The following is a 22028-nucleotide window of genomic DNA, read 5'->3' as shown; positions in this document are numbered from 1 at the left end:
TAAATATTTCAAGCAATTAAAGTACAAGACTAAATAAGATATTAGAGCGGTGGTGAGTGGTACAAAAGGATGATGATGTAAACATAAGGTATTTATCTTTTACAGTATTTACATAATAGGGCATGCATAGATGATCATTTAGATTTAATAATATATGTACATTCACAGTGACAGTTTAGTTCCAGGGTTATTTCACAGCAGCGGTCTGACACTCTTTGACTGTTTAGCGCTCATCAGAGTGACAGCCTGGGGGAAGAAACTGTTACTTTTGATGAGTTGTTTTGGCTGATCTGTAATGCCTGCCGGAGGAGTTGAACAGTTTGTGCCCAGGGTGTGAGGGGTTCATTATATCCATTCAAGAGATCTCTCCCACATTGAATCTGCAGAGTGCAGCAGATTCTTTATCTTTTGATGTGGCCATTATAAAACGAGCACACCATTTCACCACATACACTGAGGTACATTGTTTCATAGAATGAAAATATGGCAGAGCATTTATTTCTATTAAAAATGTACTAAATGTGGGGGCGCCAGTAGCATGTGGCAGTGCACATGTCCCCATCCATCGACAGCCCGTGCCCCCCCCCAACAACATGACAATGTCTGTCAATTATGTAACGTGAGAAAAAAAATGACTTAGGCTAATTTTGTAACATACATCTGTGACAGGCAATTGAACAGCTTCAATTCTGTGAACAATAGCATAACAAAACATAACAAACAAACTAACATAATGCTGAGGATCTATCAGCATCTACTTTTCCTTCCAGCTCTACTCTGCTGGGTTCTTTACTGATGCTTAGTAATGTGGCAAATTGTCAAAGAAGTGATGACACTCGACAGGCAAGATGTTTTGCACTGTCTGGAGCTCTTGGAACTTTCCCTCCTTGATCGGCAGAGCACATGGGAACATTCTTATCCATGCTATTGGCTCATTTGGCACCTGTGCCCTCTGTGGCAGTGCCCCCCACACAGAGTCCTCCGAGATGGACACTTTGAAATGGACCTTGCCTTCACTGCTAAACTGAAGACCCCGCAAGTCATGCAAAGTTGGATCTCCAGCTTTTTTGCCTGGTCTAATGCTGATGAAGTAAGATCCATTCAGCTTCAGGAACTCTTCATACTTGAGCATAAAGAGTGCATGCTTTTTCTCCTCCTTGAAGCTTGTAGGCTACAATTGCCTAAGTCACATTGTCTTTTGACTTTGGCAAAATAAAACGGCCTAAATCACACTCTTGACATAGGCCATTATATTAAAGGTGTCTATCACATGATCTGTTTAACTGAGGTCATAGGCAATTATACTAGAGGTAGCCAGCATCATAAGGAGTTGATTTAGGCAAAAAAAATATTGCTTCTCAAAAAATGACATAGGCAATTATTTAAAAAAAGGTGATGTCATGGAATTGCATCTGCTTTGACAGTTGGCACATTAATTACAATGTTCATGAAAAATTATAATTGAAAATACAAATATTGAAAGAAAAAAATCCCACTTCTGAACTTGTTATTTTTTAGACTGCTCAGCTCACAGCCACCTTTATGATTGAGGGTTTTTAGTTGCCTGCTCATGTACACATGTCTCCCTTCAATTTGTAATTACATTCTTTAATATTTGATAAATGCCGTTTTTTAAGCATAATAGAGCATGCATAGATGATCATTTAGATTTAATAATATATGCACATTCACAGTGACAGTTTTGTTCCAGGGTTATTTCACAGCAGCAGGTCTGACACTCTTTGACTGTTTAGTGTTCAGAGTGACAGCCTGGGGGAAGAAACTGTTACTTCTGGCGTAAAGTGATCTGTAATGCACATTAATTACTATGTTAATGAAAAATTGTAATTGAAAATACAAATATTGAAAAAAAAAACCCCAACAACTTATGAGCTTCTGTTTTTTTAGACTGCTCAGCTCACAGCCACCTTTATGATTGAGGGTTTTTAGTTGCCTGCTCCTGTACCCATGTCTCCCTTCAATTTGTAATACCTTCTTTAATATTTTAAAAATGCATTTTTGCAGTGTTTCCTAAGGGCTAAAATAGTAAGCTTTCGGCATTAAAGAAGGGTCTGATCGATGTAACAAGTTGTAATGGACAGATGTTGACAGCAGAGGGCAGCAGACTGATATTTAAATGTGATCATTTATATATGATGGTTATAGTCCCTTTACATTATTTACAAGCTTGGCAATAAATCTGTGGCAATAAATTTATGAATATGATCCGATAAGCAAAAATGATGGAAAGTCTTTAAGCTAATTAAGTGCTAAAGGAATTGTTATTTGTTTGTATGATTATAGTCCTAAAATATGAATCATGTGGAAGTAGCCAAATTTACTTTTTTCTTCTTTGTTCAAAAACAGCTTTGTTTTGGGACAAACCAGCAAAGTCCACTATAGGAAAACACATACTTTCATAATAATATATATTAAGTTTAGACTTATTCCGATCATTATTTTTCAAATATCTTAAAACGTAGTTAAATCAATGAATCAAGTAGCAGTTTTATAACATTTTTATTTGCTCAGAGGAATTCATGCACGATCAAACACAGGTCAGAGGATGGTATGAGTATAGGCACGAACAGAGCTGTCAGTTCTCTGGGTAGATGTAGGCACACACAGTATAGCTGGAAAGTAACCCAATGGTGCTGCACAACATGGAGTGCTCGTAAAGCACTGAGACCACACTAGGCTTGTTTTCAAGCGCTGCAAAGCTGAATCATGCAATATAGAGTTCTTTCATAAGATCTGTTCCCGGCAATAAATGATTGCTGCGAAATCAACTTAAAAAAAAACCAAATTGAAACAAAGCACCATCAAATTTGAAGGGGTCTACAGATCTAAGCAATTAAACAAAATTAGAAATCTGTCGCTGAAAAACATCTCTTCCACTGTTGTTTTAAATCTATCCATTTACCAGTCAAAACATTTGTTTATAGTAACTCAATCCAAAAAGAAGGACAACGTGAAGCCTCCCAACATAAGTAAAGCATGAGATGATTCAGGTTTCCCCCTGATTTAAACCTGTCCTCTTAACCCATGTTTTGGAGGATTAAATCATCAGAACAGCACCCCTCCTCAAACCTTCCATCCCTTCTCAATTCTTTATTCAAGATCCCTTCCCACCCGAGCCCTGCGAGGATCAGCGCTCAGCTGCTGACGACGTGTCCCGCCCAGGTCTCATGCTTGGTTCCTGGGTTGAGGTGGGTGATGGTGACCTCCACCGCCTGGACCTTCTCATGTTTGGGTGGGAGTGAGCAGACTTTGTAACTCACCTCGTCACCTTCCACGGGCACATACTCGCCCTCAATGCTGCAAAGGAGGAGGAGAGAAAGACGTATTGATGGTACATATATATATATAAAATATACACATACATATATATTTAAAAAATCTTGTTGCAAATCTAGTGGTCCATGTGCCTCTCATGTGTTAGCATTTCACGCAATCCAGATCTCAGTTTCAGTTTTTCCTTAAAAAATAAATGATTATTATTTTTGTTTAGTACAAATATATAAAATACCAGAAGGAAACTTAATAATAACACAGTCATTTAAGCTTTAATACCATCCGTCACTTTCAACTGAGTGAGGAAACGTGTCACTTCCTGGTTCCATGTTTGACTGTTAAGAGGAAAGACAACAGAAGCTTGAGCTACAGTATGCAGCAAACAGGATTGTTCTGCCCTTCAGGCTGTTTGTTTTACCTAGTCCTGTTTTACCAATGACTTGGTGCTACTGTGTATATTTGTTTGTAGGTGTCTATGTATTAACATGCATGTGTGTAAACACTACTGACGTCAGTGTTTTAAGCCTGTGGGTGAAAACAAAAGCCCTGTAGTGAAGGTCATCAGATAATTTCTGTTGTCCTCCTACACACCTGCAGCTCCTGCCATTCCAGTGTGCGTATGTATGGGGGTGTGTGTGTGTGTGTGTGTGTGTGTGTGTGTGTGTGTGTGTGTGTGTGTGTGTTTCCGTTTCCCTTTACTCCTACATACACACTGACACAGTTGGATATCAAAAACCAGCCCTCTCATTCACCTCATAAGAGGACACCATACACTCATCTTCAAGTCTCACAGACACAACAGCAGCATGACCTGAGCCTTTCCCAGTCCATGACACTTTTCCTCTCTGTCCAGACACACTTACTCTGAGATGTGGACAAAGATGTCGTTGCCCCCATCAGCTGGCGTGATGAAGCCATGGCCTTTGGAGCGGGAAAAACATTTACACACACCAGTAAACACCGGACCCTCGGATGCACGAGCCGTCCTACAGAGAGAGAGAGAGAGAGAGAGAGAGGGAGAGAGAGAGAGAGAGAGAGAGAGAGAGAGAGAGATGCAAACGGAGGGATGGAAAAAAATGGTGAAGGGTTGGAGACAAAGGAAGCGATGAAAAGGGCCCACTATATCAGTGCATGTCAACTTCAACTCAACTTTATTTGTCCCCAGAGGGCAACAAGTCAGAACAACAACAGCAGACGGGACAGTAGACAACAGTAAAAAGACAAAGGACAAAAGTACATAATCAACACAGTGACAATGCAAGAGACACCAAATTCACTATTCATAGAGGAACAACGGGTCATGATCATTTGACTGAGACAAAATAAAAGTAAAGTGCAGAATCCACTCAATGCTACCAGCACACTGTTAGGTGTACATCCATAGAATAATATTCAAAAGTGCACCTTACAATACATACACAAAACCACCATGAAGATCAGCCGACGTAAGAAAGTAACTGCAGACAATGTTGACAATGTTTAGCAGCCAGATACTGACCAAAGAGAGTCAGCAGAGGTCAGACACACTGAAGCACAGCATCCCAGAATTAAGGAGGGAAATGGCACTGGGGACAAAAGAGTTTTTGTATCTGTTGGATTTAACAGAGGGAAATCTAAAAACGAGAACCAGATGGGAGCAACTGAAACTCGGAGTGAAGGGGGTGGGCACTGACCGACAGAATGCTTTGTGCCATTTGCTGAACATGTTTGTTGTAGAGGTCAGTGAGGCTGTTTTGTTCGGCACCGATGATTTTTCCACTGACCTTCACAATTTCAGAAAGTGTCGTCAACATTAAATTTGGCCATTTTACGAAGGCAGACGAGACGTTGCTCTCAGCGCTTATTCAGGGGATTCTATAAAAAGGCAGAGGAACATTTACTTTTTTTTAATGTACATTTTACTATGGTGGATGAAATTCATCAACAATCTACTTAAGCTATTTATGTCTCCACCAATTTTTAAGGGCATGTCCACATGTATCCACCGTCTGCACCAGCTCAACACTTTCTGATGTCTGCTTTAAACACAGTGCTGAAAATCAGTGTGCAGTACACCATGTAGAACACAATACTTAGAATTACTTTTTTCATTAGGGTTAGAGTCACCATAAATGTGTGGATTTTGCTCAGTACTTTACATCAAATATGTGGATGTGTGTGTGTGTGTGTGTGTGTGTGTGTGTGTGTTTCCTCACGCTGAGCAGGTTCTGTTTCTGCGTGTGGGCAGAGGGCTGGGGATGAGGTAGCCTCTCATGGGGGAGGGGGAGCGGTCTCTTTGTTTGTAGGCTGGAGGCTGCAGGGACTCTGATGATGGGACAAAAACAGGGTGGTACAACAGCAAGTAAGTTACATTCTGCAGAAATGAAACCACGAGGCATCACCAGTGTGCCACTCAGAATTCTGTCCAGGAAACCCCACTCTTCAGGAATATTTTAAACAGACAGATTATCAGAAGTATCCCAACATGGTGTGCTCTCATTACCCTGTAACACAACGATGTAAGACTCTCTTAGGAATAGAAATCGCTGCACAATTTAGCTCTGATAAATGCATCGAAGAGAGAACAGAACAGAAGCAGAAGAGCTGCAGCTTTAAAAGTTATAGATACAATCACTATTCTGAAATGACATTATCTTAGGTTCCGATGCATAAAAGCATCAGGGGAATCTGAAGGCAAAACAATTCTTTTACTTTCTTTTTTTTTTTTTTTACTTTTTTACTTTCCCATTGACTGATTTTATCTATGGATAATTATCAAAGTTGCACTATAAAATGGGTAGATTGTCCTTGTTTATGTACTATCGAGATTCTACATGACGTCACTTTTGGTTCTATTGGGACCAAAACTTCAGATATGTGGAAAATGACTGGATCTGTAATTTGGTCCACGAGGGTTCTTTCTTCGAAGAAGGGATAGTTCACCCCTGTTTGGGACGCTTGAAATACTCATTCCTGCTGTTGCTCTGAGTTATGGCAGACTTTGGACAAACTCCAAAAACAACTAAGAAAGAGAAAACTTTATAGTTATGAGCCATTAGTTTAGATTATGTTCTTGTCAAAACCACGTTAAAAAAAGTCTCTCTCTCTCTCTGTGATTTCTGGAAGCAGCTGCAGCTCTGCAAAGTTTCAGGGAAAATGATCTTCAACTATGTATTGGAATTTAATTATTTCCTGTTGGACGACTTTGTTAAAACCTAATAATCTGAAGTCATAGTAACCTGACTTTTGTTCCCTTTTATAATCTCCAGTAGTTAATAAAACTATTCACCTAATCCCTCCTGACAGGTTCTGTTTTCAGAATCATCATTTCAACCCAATCTTATTTTGTTAAATTTTAGACGGTGGATCCAAGCAGTACACTGATATTACATTTTATGTCACAAGACTATATGTTAGTGCATTGCTTTGTTCCTACACAGCACCAGGCTCTCAGCACTGTCAGAGTTCCTTAAAACTATGGAAGTACCCAGGGAATGTGGAGATCCTGGAGATTTCAGCGGAGGAGTCACAGGTCGTGACCCCTGGATGCTTGTGGGCTGAGATGACATCTGGAGGGGGTGGAGTCAATTGGAAGGGAGGAAGGAAGGTGGGGGAAGGATCGCTGAAGAGAAGCACAACTGAGGGTGTTTAACACCTGCAGAGAGGAGGACAGAAAGAGAAATGTGACGTTTAAATGATCATAGGGACGCTAGGACACACAGTACACACACACACACACCCGGGGAAAAAACTGCCAACCCCTAATTAATTTCCTGAATGAGTGACCTGTTGTTGGCATTCCCAGAACTCCAGTTACTATGGTAACACCGGTAATGAGAACAAAAACCCTGTGAAGCTCTCCAACAAAGAGAGAGAGAAGGACAACAGTCCTCCCATTCACTTTAGCTCAGGAATATCATATGAAGACACCATCAATCATTACATCCCAACTCTTTCTACCAGTTAGGAAAATGCACAAAATAATGTTTCTTATTTCTGTTGAGTTCAACTCTCTACTACTTCTATTTTGTTTGAAGAGAAGACCGTGGAGGCAAAATTAAAATAGAAAGATGGGGCTAGCACACACATGATAAAAAGACTCAACAACATCATCAGGAGACATCAGGAGGAGTTCAGGCAGCACATGGGCTCTCAACAATAATGGGGCTATGGGGGCAGATTAACCAATTTCCAGGGAAGAATAAGAGCAAGAGAGGTACTGAAGCAGCACACACGCTACAAATCACCACAGTGAGAAGTTTTCAATGATCACTGTCAGTTTCTATTCCTCATTTACTTGATTCTAAAAGCTCACGTAGCTGCTTCATTTAAAAACGTGGTTCTAGTTTTTTGGTTAGTTGGCCAGAGCATTTAGTAATTTTCAAATAAGAATAGAACAAGAAGTGACGTTTTGGCTCATGGGATTTGGCAATTACTGCCCACCAACCATGAATCAAAATGTCTCCCACAGAAACCTTTGAGAGCTTTAAAACACATCCTACAATCTTCTAAATATAAAGGAGAGCGATTAATAGGCGTGCATATTGGCCAAGCAATATAGCTTGACAGGTGGCATGATAAAAATATGTCTTGCCATCACGCTCTATCTCTGCTAAAAATATGAATGGATGTGGAGTCGGTCATATTTATGCTTATAAACGTTTTCTATACACTCTTGTTACAATTTCACGGTGCAAGCTAAAGTAAGTATGTTTCTATCCGCCGGCTTTTTGCATCAAGGTTGAAATAAACTGATGTCAGACGACAGCCGTTTTCACACGTGCACAACGGTTCTTTACGTGCAGCAGCTGTACACCACTCACATGATATAGACGACATCAATTGAATTTACTAGAGGGCTTGCAACAAAAAGCCAGAGTAAATTCTGGGTAAACGATTCTGCTGATGGTGTTCACACACACACAGCTCTGCCTGAAAACTTTTCTGATAAATGAAAACGAGGTAACAATGAACTGAATAAGAAAAGATGTTTCAGGGTGATTGCTCACATTTTTTGGAGTAAGGTTTTACCATATATTTAGTTTAAACTTTAGGGTAATGCACACACTGTATCTACCCATATAGAGTAGAAAAAACCCCATCATTGATGAGTACATTCAGCAGGTAAACTTCAGTAACTCAAAACTATCCCTTTAAAACAAGAGCTTCTTTAGCTCCCTGTGTCTGTATAGAAATGGACCAAAAGAAGAACACATTCTGCTTGGTTATTAAGAACAAAGACAGATCAAGTCTTTGTGGTTGTTAAGATGACTTAGGTTGTTTAGTGGAATCTGGTTTCTGTAGTGGACGAGGATGAATTATAGCATAAAAGAAGGCCGCTGATAGGACGGGTTAAGAGTTATAACATGAAGTACAGAAAGAGGTTCATACAGTGGGGGTGGCAGTAGCTCAGTCTGTAGGGATTTGGGTTAGGAACAGAAGGGTTGCTGGTTCAAGTCCTGGTGCACAGCAAGCCTGTAAGTTGGTCTGGAAGCTGTAGGAGGTATCAGGTCACTTCCCGAGCACTGATGATGTGCCTATGAGCAAGGCACTAACCTCCAAGCGCCTTGCTGTCACTCTCACAACCTTCCATGAGTGCAAGCCAATACGATCCCGTTAGTGCATGTGTGTGTGTGTGTGTGTGTGTGTTTCAACCTATGAGTGTGTAGCATGATCAACAACAGAGTGTAACATTTAACTCCCCCTCATAGGATAAATAAAGTATACAGTCTTATACAGATGATAATAGATCTCTCGAATCTTGGATGTGTGTCAACTTGTATATGTATCCAGGAGTGTTTGTTCACCTTTAGCAACACTGTTACAGCTACTCACATCTGAACATCTAAATTCATTTGATGGATTCCCAGCACAGAGCCAAGTGAGCAGAGCGTCTGATCCATCTTAACTCAATATGCCTGAGGTTAATGCAATCTCTGCCTCTCCGGACAGAACACTCCCTGACTGCAAGAGGAAGGCACGGGTACAGCTGGCAAACAAAACACACACTGAGTTAAACACTTTTTTTTTTTAACAAAGTGTTTGAGGCGCTGAGGCACTGATAATAAGGGATGTACATTCTCTGGCACTCTCGTGTAGGTTTCACGAAATGACTAAACTGACGAGATAAGAGAAAGACAAGAAAAAATAAACCATAAGCAGACGTGGAGAGAAAATAAAGCATCAGGGAGAGAGAGAGGGAGAGGGGGAGAGAGAGGGGGGGTCTATAAGGAGCACAGAGGAGGCGGAGAATGAGACGGAAAAGTGGCAGATAAGCAGGAGATACTGCGACAGGGAGGCTCAGTAAACATGATAAGCTGAGAACAAAATTAGCCTGTGAAGTCTCAGTCTCTCTCTGGCTGCTTTAAAGGGTCATTCTGACTGTTCTTTTTAACGCGACCCTGTCCATTCCCCCAATCAAAGCCACAGTTTTTAAATGGGCTTCCTGCTTTTCGTAGACCTGTTACTTTTTGCATTTTAATCCAAAAAGATGTGAAAATAAAATCAGGACATGAGAAAACTGCTTGAGATTGGGAATCTTGTGTTCTGAACATGTCACTGGTTTTAAAGATGCAAGCGAAGAATCACTTAAAAGATGTTTATGGTGGTGCATTCAAGGTTGCTGTTAAAGTAGGACCCCACGAGCTAATATTCTTAACAAATCAAACCCAGTAGAACAAAGGAGGAAAGTCATTATTGATCACTTTGCAGTAATCATTTCAATCTTTTTTTTGTCTTAAAAAAACACAACTGAACACAACTAATAATAATGAATGAAACAGATTGAACAGATAATGTGTTGAAAAGACAAGAGAGGATTCCCAATCAACGTTCACACACCCAACGCGTTGTTTGCTCACAATATAATATAGTAAAGTTATTTTCAGAATGCCATGGACTTTTGATTTATTTTTTGTGGATTGTTCCTGCAACCGTTGGCCATTTAGATGAACCTCATGAGTTCAACCGGGTTAATGAATATAAGTTACACAATGTAAACAAAATACTGTGACTTCAAATGTCAAAGTATTCAAAAGTGTCATAAGATAAGATTACATAATGACATCAGCTGATCGGTCTCCTAGATCCGTCTGATCGCTAATATTTGAGAGGATGCTGCACGCGCTTTGTCCGATGGAACTTTCCATGATAGAGCTCCCAAAACTCCCCTCAACCCAGAGACCCTGCTGATACAGCAAATACCAGCTCATCGAGGCGCGCACATACACACACACACACACCTTTAGGCCACCTCACTGGCACATGATGAGGCTATTGTATGACCACAGGCTGTGATACTTGTGTGGAATCCAGGCAGTCATTCAGTGGTTCAGAGTTAAAGTCTGGCACTTTCAACAAGATTAAAGCCATTCATCTAAAGCAGCTTTCACTGTGAAACGGGGATAGTCCTTATTCATTAAAAGCAGATAATAAATAATCAAAAAAGAAGCTGAATCTGTTTGTGGAGCAGCTAAAAAGACAAAACGCTAAGGCTTGACCCCACACAGAATCGGGTTTCAGCTTTGCTTTAGTTAAATTCTTTTGGAAAAAAAGGGGGGATGGGGGTTAGCTTCGCTTCGTTTAAGACTGATGACCTCTGGCCCGACTCTCCCACTAACAGGAAATGACAACTTGAATATGGAGTCTTCAAGACAGTTCGGTCAAAAGTGGACTTTCTTATGAGGACAGAGTAACGTCGTGATTTTGAACCCTGTCTGTATGCTAATCTTTCTTCAATCAATCCTTTTTGTTCCCCCAAAAAAGTCAAACTCGTTCTTTAATCAGGAGCTGTGCAAGCTGTGCACATCCATTTCCACTGTGGATTTAGATGAAGATGAAGATAGCTGTGCACGACAATACTACGGTCCTGCTAATAAGAATATTAGCAACGGCAGCCTATTTGATGTCTAGATGAATTCTGTTGCTCAGGCCTTTGTCTGACAAACTACAGTATTTACTGAAAGTCTTTTTCAAACCTTTACAAGTTCGTGAAATTATATTCTTCTCATTAAATATACTTTGGCTACGAAGAAATGGTAAAATGGTTCTGAAGTGTTGGGCTGTACAAATGATTTAATTTCACATGAACTCCAGTATTTTGTATTGATCATTTTGTAATCTGCAGGCTCACAGACATAAACTGGCCTTCCTTTAAATAGTACATGAAGGCACGGCGAGAGAGGTAACTCCAAAATCCAAACCACTTCTTAATGTTGTGCCTTAAAAATGTGTAGTTTAATGGCTTAACAATGAAAAGATCTGAAGACCAAAAAAACAACTAGATATAAAGTAAAGACCGGAAAGTTGAACAAAGAAACACAAGGATATCACTTTTTTTTTAGGGCAGGAACTTTTGTAACCTCCTATCCTGCTGAGGGCTTCCAACTGCTTGATGAGGGAAAGAAGGAGTCAGAGGATGGAAAAGGAAAAAGTCTGCAGAAAGTACCTGTGATTGACAGGTTTGATTTCAATGCTACTTTGACTTCACACACTAAAAGCGTTTTTAGTTATGAGTGGTAGCTGAATACAATCAAACCACGTTTAAGCCAAGAGGGATGCAAGAAGAAGGAAGTTGTATGTCTGCTGAAAAACTGTAATTTGTAAAACCAGTCTCCCTCTTCTTTTCAAGCCTTTCTATCCCCTTCAATTCTCTGGTTCTCTCACACGTTATCCTCCTGGTAAACAAAGGTCTTAAGGACAAGACGACCCAGGGGCCACTTCAGCAAAGAGCTTAAAATGAATTCGATTTTAGAGAGATTGGAATGAAGATGTGGTATATTACATTTGCTTCTTCACACTTTGGGCTACAATCAGTAACCGTCTTAAACAATCTTTCATTCTATAACAAGAACCTTGGATGACTTTAAGCCTCATGAACGTCATAAATCAAATACTATAGTGGAAATAAAAATGATAACAGCCAATTAATTAGTCTAAAAAGCAACTTAAGTGCTCCTGAATGAAATCTTAAAGTAATAAAAGAAGAAGTGCTAGCTTCTTTGACAATAATTCAGCAGCCAGTATGTCCTTCTCCTGGGAGGACAATGTTTTGAATTTGGACAGCAGAACTTCTATTAAACGCTGTATGTCAAAATTACAATTTGATCCTTTAACACCACACACGCCTCAAATTATTTTTTTCTTAATAAATATGAATATTAAAAAGTATAGAGTAAATAATGTTGATCTTGTCTTTACATTGCCACACCAAACTTATGTTATTTCTAGCTCGACTCCATTCATCTCTTCTCAGCAGTTTTCATTTTTGTCTGAGCGCCTCTCGGGCAGATATTGGCCCAGTCAATGTGGCGTCTCCGTTGTTCAGCAGGTGAAAAACATGAGGAGGAGGAGGGGGGGAGGGGGGGAGGGTTGTTAACAGCTCCAGGCAGGTTATAAAGGACTTCTTTGCACCGACACAAAAGAAAGAGAGAGGCTGCTTCAGTCACATTACGCAGCCAGTGTGGAGCACTGAAGGCAGAAAGCATTAACCTTACACAGAGACAGCCAATTACATCGGGTTCTCTGTGTGCATGAAGTCAGTGTGGGTAGTTTGAGTGTGTAAATGTGTGTGTGTGGGTCCTTTTCATGCATACAAGGCCATGCGACAGCAAAATACGGTCTTGATCCTACAATTGGATGACTCATCCTTTAACGTGCGTCAATGTGATGAGTCTACTTTTGATCAAAAGCTCCTTCCCTGGACTTGTTTAAATGCGGAGTCATGTCTATTCTATGTCCATGTAACCCCCCCCCCCCCCCAAGGAAACTAGGACACATCTTTGTCCCATATTTTGACCTCGAACCGTGGTTCTTTCAATGTGACTTCATGTAAGAATCAGCGTCATGCAATTGAAAGGTAACTATTACCGGCTCAGAGGCGCCTGTGGGCATCAGATTATATCCATTATATCTATGCAGTGATCCTCCGGCCTGTTGAGGGCAAACTCACAATTGTACTGCTTACATGTGGATACTAAGCAGGATTTACTGTAAACTTATTAATGAAAAGCTTTAGTTTTAAAATGTTCCAACTTTTAAATATAATCTACAATAAAGTATTAGAAGTTATTGCAGTGTTTACAAATAATACATTTTCTGTTTTGTTTGTATTTTTCACAAACATGGCTTTACTTCCTTTAAACGGCTATTTTCTAACTATAGTTGAAATTTCTAGTTTATCCATGCGACAGGGTCTGTAACCTGGAACTTTAACTTGACACAGCCTATAATGTGTTTTTATTCTAAAAAATTCAGATTCCAAACTTTGGATATCGATAACAATTATATTTTGTGATCAAAACTATTATCCAGCCAATCAAGCTAAAGCTCCAGTGTCTGTGTGAAGATGACACTCGAAAGGAATGAAGATGATGGAGACTATTGTGAGTGCATGTGTCTAATGTGTTTTTAATTGCTTTTTTTTTCTCCAAACAAATTGATGTCATCGTAAAAGAACGTTCAATATGAAATTGGAATTAGCCGAGCTGTAAGTGTTCAGCCTGTGTGTTCGCCACAAATTGATGAGGATGAATCATTTCATGCATAACAATCAAAAGACGTAGTGATGATTTATTCATATCACTGCTTCTTACGGGAGTTCAAGTGATGTGTTTGATCGAACAATTGCTTTCCTTAGATTGTGTTATTTCCCTTTGATAACATGGAACTCCTTTGTTCCAACTTTAAACAAAGGAAAAACAATGAATGATGGTGACATAAAGACACAAGCACTGTAGTACACTTGTCAGAAGCTTTTTATCTCACAGGTTACATTCATGTGGTTTATTAAGAACTGATTCCATTCAGTTTGTATATGGGGTAAACAAGTAGTATTGAATTCCCTGGTCTGTTATTTTCAGGTCATTGATATGAAGATTTACAACACGCTACATGCTGTTTGCTGTACTTTGACAATGATACACTCCATTTTATTTCTCATCCTTTCCCTTTCCACTGGCCCCTTCTGTCTGCCCCTCCTTCCCACTCTTTGCCCTCCCCCTCCAGGGTGATGATGATGGCCACTTCCTGACACAGCAGGAAAAAGGAAGCAGCCAGGTTTTATCCACCCTAATCACCAGAGAAACGTAAACTTGAGCAGCTCAGGGGGGATTTTTTTTTTTTTAAAGCCCAAATTCCTTTCATTTTTTTCTGACATCTTAATAGAAATATGAAACTTTCTAACTAAATGAAGTTAGACCAGAACAGAAAATCCAGGAAGTTGTGATGTCACAGTTGCAATTGTTCATGACCGTAGTTTAATTCAGTTTTACACATTTTATTTGGTATCTTGATCTACTGGATGCAATGTTGGGAGAACTGTGGCGAACCCCAGACGGGGACAGAAGAAAAACACTGACAAAAGAATGTAACGCAGGATCGGTCGAATGGTGGACAGACATTCTCAGTCAACTTTTACACAAATTCAAGGTGTCCTGCAGACTAAGGGTGCAGAAGTGTCAGCTCAGACCATACATCGTCATCTGAATGAGAAGAAGCTGAGAGACCTGGAGCAGTTCGGTCCAAATTTCATCTGAGAGGTGTAAGAAGCTTGTTGAAGGTTATAGGAGGCTCATTGGGTTCAGTTATTTCTTCCAAAGGGTGTGCAACCAAATATTGAGTTGAGGGTGCCAACAATTTTGAGCTTTCTTTGAAATGATGTCAATTTTGGCTTTTTCAGTTCTGCTTTTTTGTGTTTTTCCAATCTACATCAAGGACATAAACGCACGTTTACCCAAACACATTTGACATTGCAACAATTTCGGGGAGAAATTGTGTATTTTCTGGAAAGACTCCAGGGGTACCAATACTTTCACCCATCACATGCACACAGTGCTGATGGGAGAGGATACATCCGGGTAATTTACTGAGCAGCTTAAATATATAAATGGAAAACAAAACACACAAAAAACACACTTGAAGCTGTTGAATATCAACTGCTTCATTTACACATCAGCTCTCGCTTACTTCATGCAGAGAAATTCAGAAGAAACTGTTTGCCACTTGCATTTACACATGCAGTCCCTTCCACCTTAAAATGTAAAGACAGAAGTGCTGTAATGCATAAAATAGGTTTCTTCCGTCACCTTGTTATGGATCATAACCGCGGTAATTAACACAAAGTAAAGAAGTACGTCACTGTGGTCTAAACACAGCTTCACACTGATTTAAAATAATGAATTACTGACTTACTCAAATTGAGCGCAAAACTACACAAAAGCATTCTCATATCGCCAACTGTACCGGCTGCAAACAGGAAACAAGCACCAACACAAGCCATCTAACTGACAATGATACCTGATCCTGCTGTGTGGGTCTTTGTTTTTGTACCACCCATCCCGGCGTATGCGTTTACACACTGCTGTGCAGAACAACACCTCTTTCCCATAGTGTAATAGGACACCTCATGGTACAAAACCTCAGAGCCACATGTGAGGACATGTTACAGTTTACCGATGTGATAAGGAGCTGAAAAGATGTTTAAAGGGAACATAAACCCAAGACTACATTCTTGTTGTCTAACATCAGCGTCGATCATCAGATCTGTTGAAGTAACTATTGTAATGAACATAAGAGGGGTGGCAGTAGCTCCGTTTTCTGGGACTTAAGTTGGGAAAAGGGGGATTGTTGTTGATAAACTTGAGCCAGTTTAAAGTCTAGAAATTAGGCTTGAAGCTGATGCCAGTTCACCATGGGCACTGACAAGTTGCCCTTGAGCAAGGCATCTAAGTCCCAACTGCTCAGACACTCTTCTCTCCCTCAGACATACAGTATCTCCATTAGGAAAGGTCCACAGGATCCTGTTTGTGCATGTATGATTATTCTTATTATTAACAAAGTAATAATTCAAACATTAGTTGAATTATAGGAGGACAGAGGACCCCCCCCCCCTCCTGCAAAGAAACTTGATCTAAAATGATGCCAAAAGCATTTGAAAAGTTTCATTTGTTACGGCTGTATGTTGCCCTGTACTGTTTGTCCCTTCTCTCTTCCTGTTGTCTCCAGCCCAGGTGAAGTCACTCATTGGCCATCGAGCTGGCCTCAGAGCTTATAAAGGCCAGAGCTGACGTCAGCAGAGGGGAGCCATTTGGAGTTGGGACTGCGGTGATGTTCAGTCAGGGATCGTCTGTTATTGAGTCAGTTACTTTAATTGAGCGTTGCATCGCGGGTAAAAGGACAGAATATAAACGAGAAGAGAATAGTTGAAGGGAAATGTTGAGTTTGTGACTGCTTATGGAAAGGTTCTCTCAATGCATGAGCATGGTCAGCACAGCAGATGCATACAAAGCTGTTAAAGCTCACAATGTGCACTCAGTTTGCTCTGATGTCTGTTATATTCTGTTCTATTGCACGCCGTCCATATTTAATATTCAGTTTCTATTTAACATGTTTGAGGAGTATCACTTACAGGACAGGTTCTGCAGAGAACAAAGACCTTGAGTGGATATGAGGTAAGAACAGAGAGGCCTCCAGGTGACATTCCAGACATACTGTATGTTAGTGGGAGTGATTTGTTTTTACCTTCAGGCAAACAGAAGCCAACAAACGCGATTGATTCAAACACAATACACAGAAGTGATCTGAAATCTATCTACAGCCTCCTGCTTCGTCTACACATTTTCTCGTCAAACTGCAGACACTTTTTCTTTTTACGGTTAAGTGGTTTCACTCTCTGCGCTCACACAAACACTTCCCTACGGCGTGCCATATTAACCATTTTTATTTATCTCAATATTTTTGGAGATAAAGTGTTAGTTAAAGTCCTGACTTGTAGTAGCTTGTTCTTATCTAAGTATATAATACATTATCAATATCAGTAAGAACAACTTATTCAAGAGAAACAGGTCTCATTTATTCCTTTAAAACTAAGTTATCGAGTAGTGTGATGAGTAAACCATTTCAAAGTGGCCTACAGGTTTTACTTTCTGTAAAAGGCCAACAAAAACTGTAACAAGAGCACCTTAAACAAGGCTTGCAGGGTGCATCTTGGCTCCAAAGTAGTCAAAATTAGTTTAAAAACCTCTCTCTCCAACACTTGTATTGGCACCGTGTCCTTTGCAACACAAGAGAATTGTTTTATTTCTTGCCATCTGTTGCCCTTCTTGTCACGAGACACTCACTATTTAAACTTTTGTTTGTTTTGTTGGACTTTAGTTGCAGGTTTCAGGCGATAAACACCTTCTCTCCTCTGTCCATTTCTGCAAGGTGGACAGAGGAGTATCCGCCATAGAGAAGTTACAATACTGATACCCGAGTCTTGTGTTGAGAATCCATCCTTTCCAAATATCCCTCTGACGGCAGATTTAAAAAATGCATTATGAGCTGCCAACATGGATTGCTGATTTAGCTAGCATTGTCCACAACCAGTCCACTGCTTTTCTCTGTCATATGACATATTTATGGGTACATATAGTTCCCCTACATAACTGTATTGGAAACTGGCACAATAAACTCAAAAACACTATAAACCTCTTAGTTATTTAATTCAGTCGGAACACTGATTCATTATAAAGTACATGAGCCAAGGGAAGTAACGATTCATTAGCAGCAAACCAACTTGTCCGTGTGGTTTGGCCTATTTACATTTTATTTTCTCATATCAATGGGAGGTGACGGGAGGTGACGGGAGCTTCTCTTTGAGGCGTCGATTAAATGCTGCATCATGTGGGTTGTGCTCTATCTTCTTCAAATACTTCTGCAGCATTTGTGTCGTCTTATTTTCTCACCTCTTTCATTTTCTGTCTTGAAGAAGCCTAAATGTTTCCACATCTCAGATTTAAAAAAACCCCACAAAAAACCCCCCCAAAAAAACAGTGTCGCGTCAAACTTCAAGTCAAGTCAAGTCAAGTGAACTTTCTTTATATAGCAGATTTATAACAGCCAAGGCGGACCAAGTACATTAAGTTTAGTAAAATACAATACAGCCAAACATCATAAAAATGTAAAAGCAAATTTAAAAAATAAGTTAAAAGGCTAACGATAGTAAAAGTTCTAGTGGCCACTGCTGTTGGGATAAAAAACTCAAATAAGCCAAATCAAATAAATGGGTTTTTAAAAATGTCTTCAACTGATCAGTCCGGGCAGCAGATTTTATACTTAAAAATCTTGCACTGCAGCTGAAAAGATACCGCCTGCCTTTTACAACCAACTGCCTCTGTCTGCTCTACGCACACGCCACAATTGCGATTCATTTTTCAGAGCACCGATGTAAACCTTGACACCTTTGAATCGATTTTTAACTGCCTCACGATTAATATTTACATCCCTAATGAGCAGCTAAATATCTACTGGTTTCATACATAATGGTAATAAACAACAGTGCAGTGTTTTTTTAATTCTCACAAAATCCAAAGCATATGAAGACTCGTGTTATTAAAGACTACAGTTTCCTGTGAGTGTAGCAGCAGGAAGGTTGTTTCCTGTTTCGACTGAGGCCGTTCCATCAGAGGATGAATCCAGTTCAGTAATTGGTTATGCTATGACTGATGTACACCGGACCTGAACTCAACGCTTGGGAAGAACTGGAACTTTGATTCTGTTTTAGACGCGTCTGTGATGCTGCTGAAGGAAAAGAAAGGTCCACAATGTGGTCAAGCTATCGAACTGAAGGTTTTTCTAAAAGACTAAAAGACTGGTCCGATATATAACAGCAGATTATTCTCTCTTAGATTTGGTGAGTGTTTTTAAAGAAAGACAGTGGCTTTCTCTCTTCCTTTTCCTTCTACATTCCTCCCTCATCTTCTGCATTTAATGAATCTCTTGTTCTCACGCGTTTAGTGATCGAACTTCTCTCCAAATTCAACAGCTCTGATTCTGAAATCTCTCCCCCCATCTCATTATCTTTGCTTCGTTGCCAGCAGCCAGTGCTCTCAGAGGACTTTTACAACAGGTCATATTACACAACGCTAAGGCCTTCACCACAAGCTCCATCTCACCACTACAGGGCTATAAAAGACACACACGATCATAAAAAAAACACAGCAGGCCTATAAAGGGCTCTAAGAGCATGACAAACAACAAGGACTTTATGAGCCAGTTCACACATACGAGGACGATGCCCACCGTGTGCATTTGACATTGTAAAAATGCCATGAATATGTGAGATAGATTAGGTGTCATGGATGTCATTTGGTATATGACAATCCTAAAATTGGATTTAGGAGGCTACTTTTATTACTCTTAACAGAAAATAGAAGAACATTATATTATAGGTGGTAACTTGCAGCAGATGTACTTCATATCTCTAACCAATCAATCTTTATTACTACAGCACCAATTTATTACAAACATGAGGTCGAGACACTTTTTTTTCCGACACATTTTTTTTTTTTTTTTAAGATCGGTTGTACATGTACTGTACATGAACTAGTCCACTTGGCTGCTGCCATTTGCCTGGCAAACTGAGGGGCATCCAAAACGGCCGTGTGGGTGTGGCCGAATACAACTTTCTTTCTTCAGAACAAAAACTAAACATTCAAGACCGGAATTGAAATAGAAGGATGACATACTGGCTGCTGCATTGTTGTTCAACACAGCATGTTTCCTAAATGTCTGATGATACAGTAAGGTCACTTTTTAATTTAATTGACTAGATATTAGGGGGCGGCAGTAGCTCAGTCCGTAGGGATTTGGGTTAGGAGCCGGAGGGTCGCCGGTTGAAGTTCCGGTGCAGACCAAAATATGGAAGTCGGTCTGGTAGCTGAAAAGGTGCCAGACCACTTCTCGAGCACTGCCAAGATGCCCTTGTGCAAGTCACCAAACCCCCAACAGCTCAGCTTCCAGTGGGTGCGGGCAGTCGCCACACTCTGACGTCTCTCCGTTAAAGCATTTCCCAAGGTCACACACATGCACAGGTCCTACTTGTGCATGTGTGTGATTCAGGCCTGCGTGTGAGAAACATGTCTCGAAAGATAACAAGAGTATGAACCAGAATTTTAAAAAATATAAAATAAATGAAAAAATATCTTACAAACTGGTCCTTTAAATACTACCACAGGCACGCTATTAACTATTAAGAAGGATGGGATTGTTAAAGCTTTAAAAACCTTTTGAACTACAGTAAGTGGGAACTGTTTGAACATGGTGTGCTTCTGAGAAGTTACTGAAGTCCTTGGTATGAAAAAGAAGACTACTGCACGACAACCAAGGTCGTTTAAGACCTATTCATTGGAGTGATGATGTGTACTTGAATAAAACACCTACTGAATGTCTGAAATGGAAAATAGAAAGGCCATCTTCTATTCTACTGAAGTTACTTTAAGTCTCGTCAGCCCCTGAACACTTGTGTTAAGCTAAACACAGTCAAATAGATTTGTTCAGGTTCTTCACAGTTCAGCAGTGATTGAGTGAACCAGGAAGAAAGTCATCTGAGTCAGACCAGTAAATCAATTTCTGGCTCATCTACATGCAGCTCTTGGGCACCTCAACCTCTTACAGCCAACCACATCCTGACCAAAACTGTGTCATGATACACAGTCACTACTTTTCATTTCAAAGATTGGGCACACAACATGGCAACAAGCTCACACATGTAGACAAACTCTACATCAGCTGATGTTTTTTTGTTTCAACCAACAACAGATCATGAACCCGGGCTTAAAACCAAAGGCTTTACTCCACTTCTGCTCTCATGTGTGATTAATGCACACAAGCATGAACACACACACACACACACACACACACACACACACACACACACAGTCTATAATGAGTTGCTGATGGATACTGGCAACATCCTACAGCTCTTAGCGACCACAACGTCCAGCACTTCATTAACTCAGAATGAAAGGTTTGTGATGAGAGCAATCCTTTTCAAGTCTCTGAATGAAAGCTTCTTCTGTCTTCAAAAAACACAGCATGCACTCAGACTTGTGTGAGGCGGTAATGGGATGACACAGAGGCTGCAATCCACGCATACAAACACGTTTTTTCCCTTTATGTTGTTCCCTTGCTTAAAGTATTTGTTTTCTTTTTTACCTTGTTTTCTTTTTAACCTTCCAAGGAAATGGAAACAGAAAGAGCCAGGAAAACTCAATCTGCAATGGAAAGTGGACGTGAACGCCACATAGCAGATTGCCCTATAATAGATAAACCAATACCCACGAGATATACGTTGATTTAAAGAAAACTTACTTTATTTGACCACATTTAGACTACTACTCGATTTAATGTCTAATTAAAGTTGGCCGCCATGTAATGATAAGAATGAACTTAACACGAGATATTGTATTCGACTCATCTTCGAGCGTATTTGCGTCACTAACCTTTTTGCTTTCTCCAACTTCACGACTCAAAGATGTTGTAGAACCGTAGTAAAAAAAAAAATAAAAAAAAGAGTGCAAGACTGAAAAAAATAATTGGAGTGGAGTTAAGTTGAGTCCGTTTTTTCCCTCCGCTGTGTCAGCACGTGACAAGGACAGAGCTCAGTATGCAAGAGTAAAAGCAGAGTAAATAGTTGCTTTCCTGTGTCTTTCTGAATGGGCGTTACTGAAACAGTGACGTCACCTGTGAGATGTTACCGTAACGAACGGTAAAATGCGACCTTAAACACACAATGTAGACTACCGTAAAGACAAACACGCAGTTCCAATATCGTCTTTATTTATAGAATATTTAGTATTTAAACGTTTTTCTCAATCGCTGTTTCTCTCTTTACTATTGATAGTATTCTAACACATATTGTGTTCATTATCAATTAGAAAAATAAAGAAATTAGCACATTGACTCGGTCTTTGATACAAAAATGTATTATTAGTTGT

At 40.0% G+C, this 22028-nt stretch overlaps 1 protein-coding gene across 2 annotated transcripts; it reads right to left on the bottom strand.

Moving 5' to 3' along the window:
• Nucleotides 1-2491: 2491 nt before the first annotated feature.
• Nucleotides 2492-21746, bottom strand: carhsp1 (calcium regulated heat stable protein 1). Of its 2 annotated transcripts, XR_013781011.1 has the most exons (6): nucleotides 21534-21746; nucleotides 6761-6928; nucleotides 5490-5598; nucleotides 4158-4280; nucleotides 2821-3318; nucleotides 2492-2789 (listed from the first exon to the last, which is right to left on the bottom strand). XR_013781011.1 is itself a non-coding variant. In XM_079365856.1 (5 exons), exons 2-5 carry the CDS (start codon nucleotides 6840-6842, stop codon nucleotides 3156-3158), a joined length of 477 nt encoding a protein of 158 aa, XP_079221982.1. In that variant the 5' UTR covers nucleotides 6843-6928; nucleotides 21534-21746; the 3' UTR covers nucleotides 2800-3155. The 2 variants fall into 2 exon arrangements, 1 of the variants encoding a protein (XP_079221982.1); XM_079365856.1 differs by lacking the exon at nucleotides 2492-2789 and having other exon boundaries at nucleotides 2800-3318.
• Between the last annotated feature and the right edge of the window lie 282 nt (nucleotides 21747-22028).

Source organism: Symphodus melops (genome assembly GCF_947650265.1).
Source record: "Symphodus melops genome assembly, chromosome: 17".
Classification (NCBI taxonomy): Eukaryota; Metazoa; Chordata; class Actinopteri; order Labriformes; family Labridae; genus Symphodus; species Symphodus melops.
This window is presented reverse-complemented; position numbering and strand designations above follow the sequence as displayed.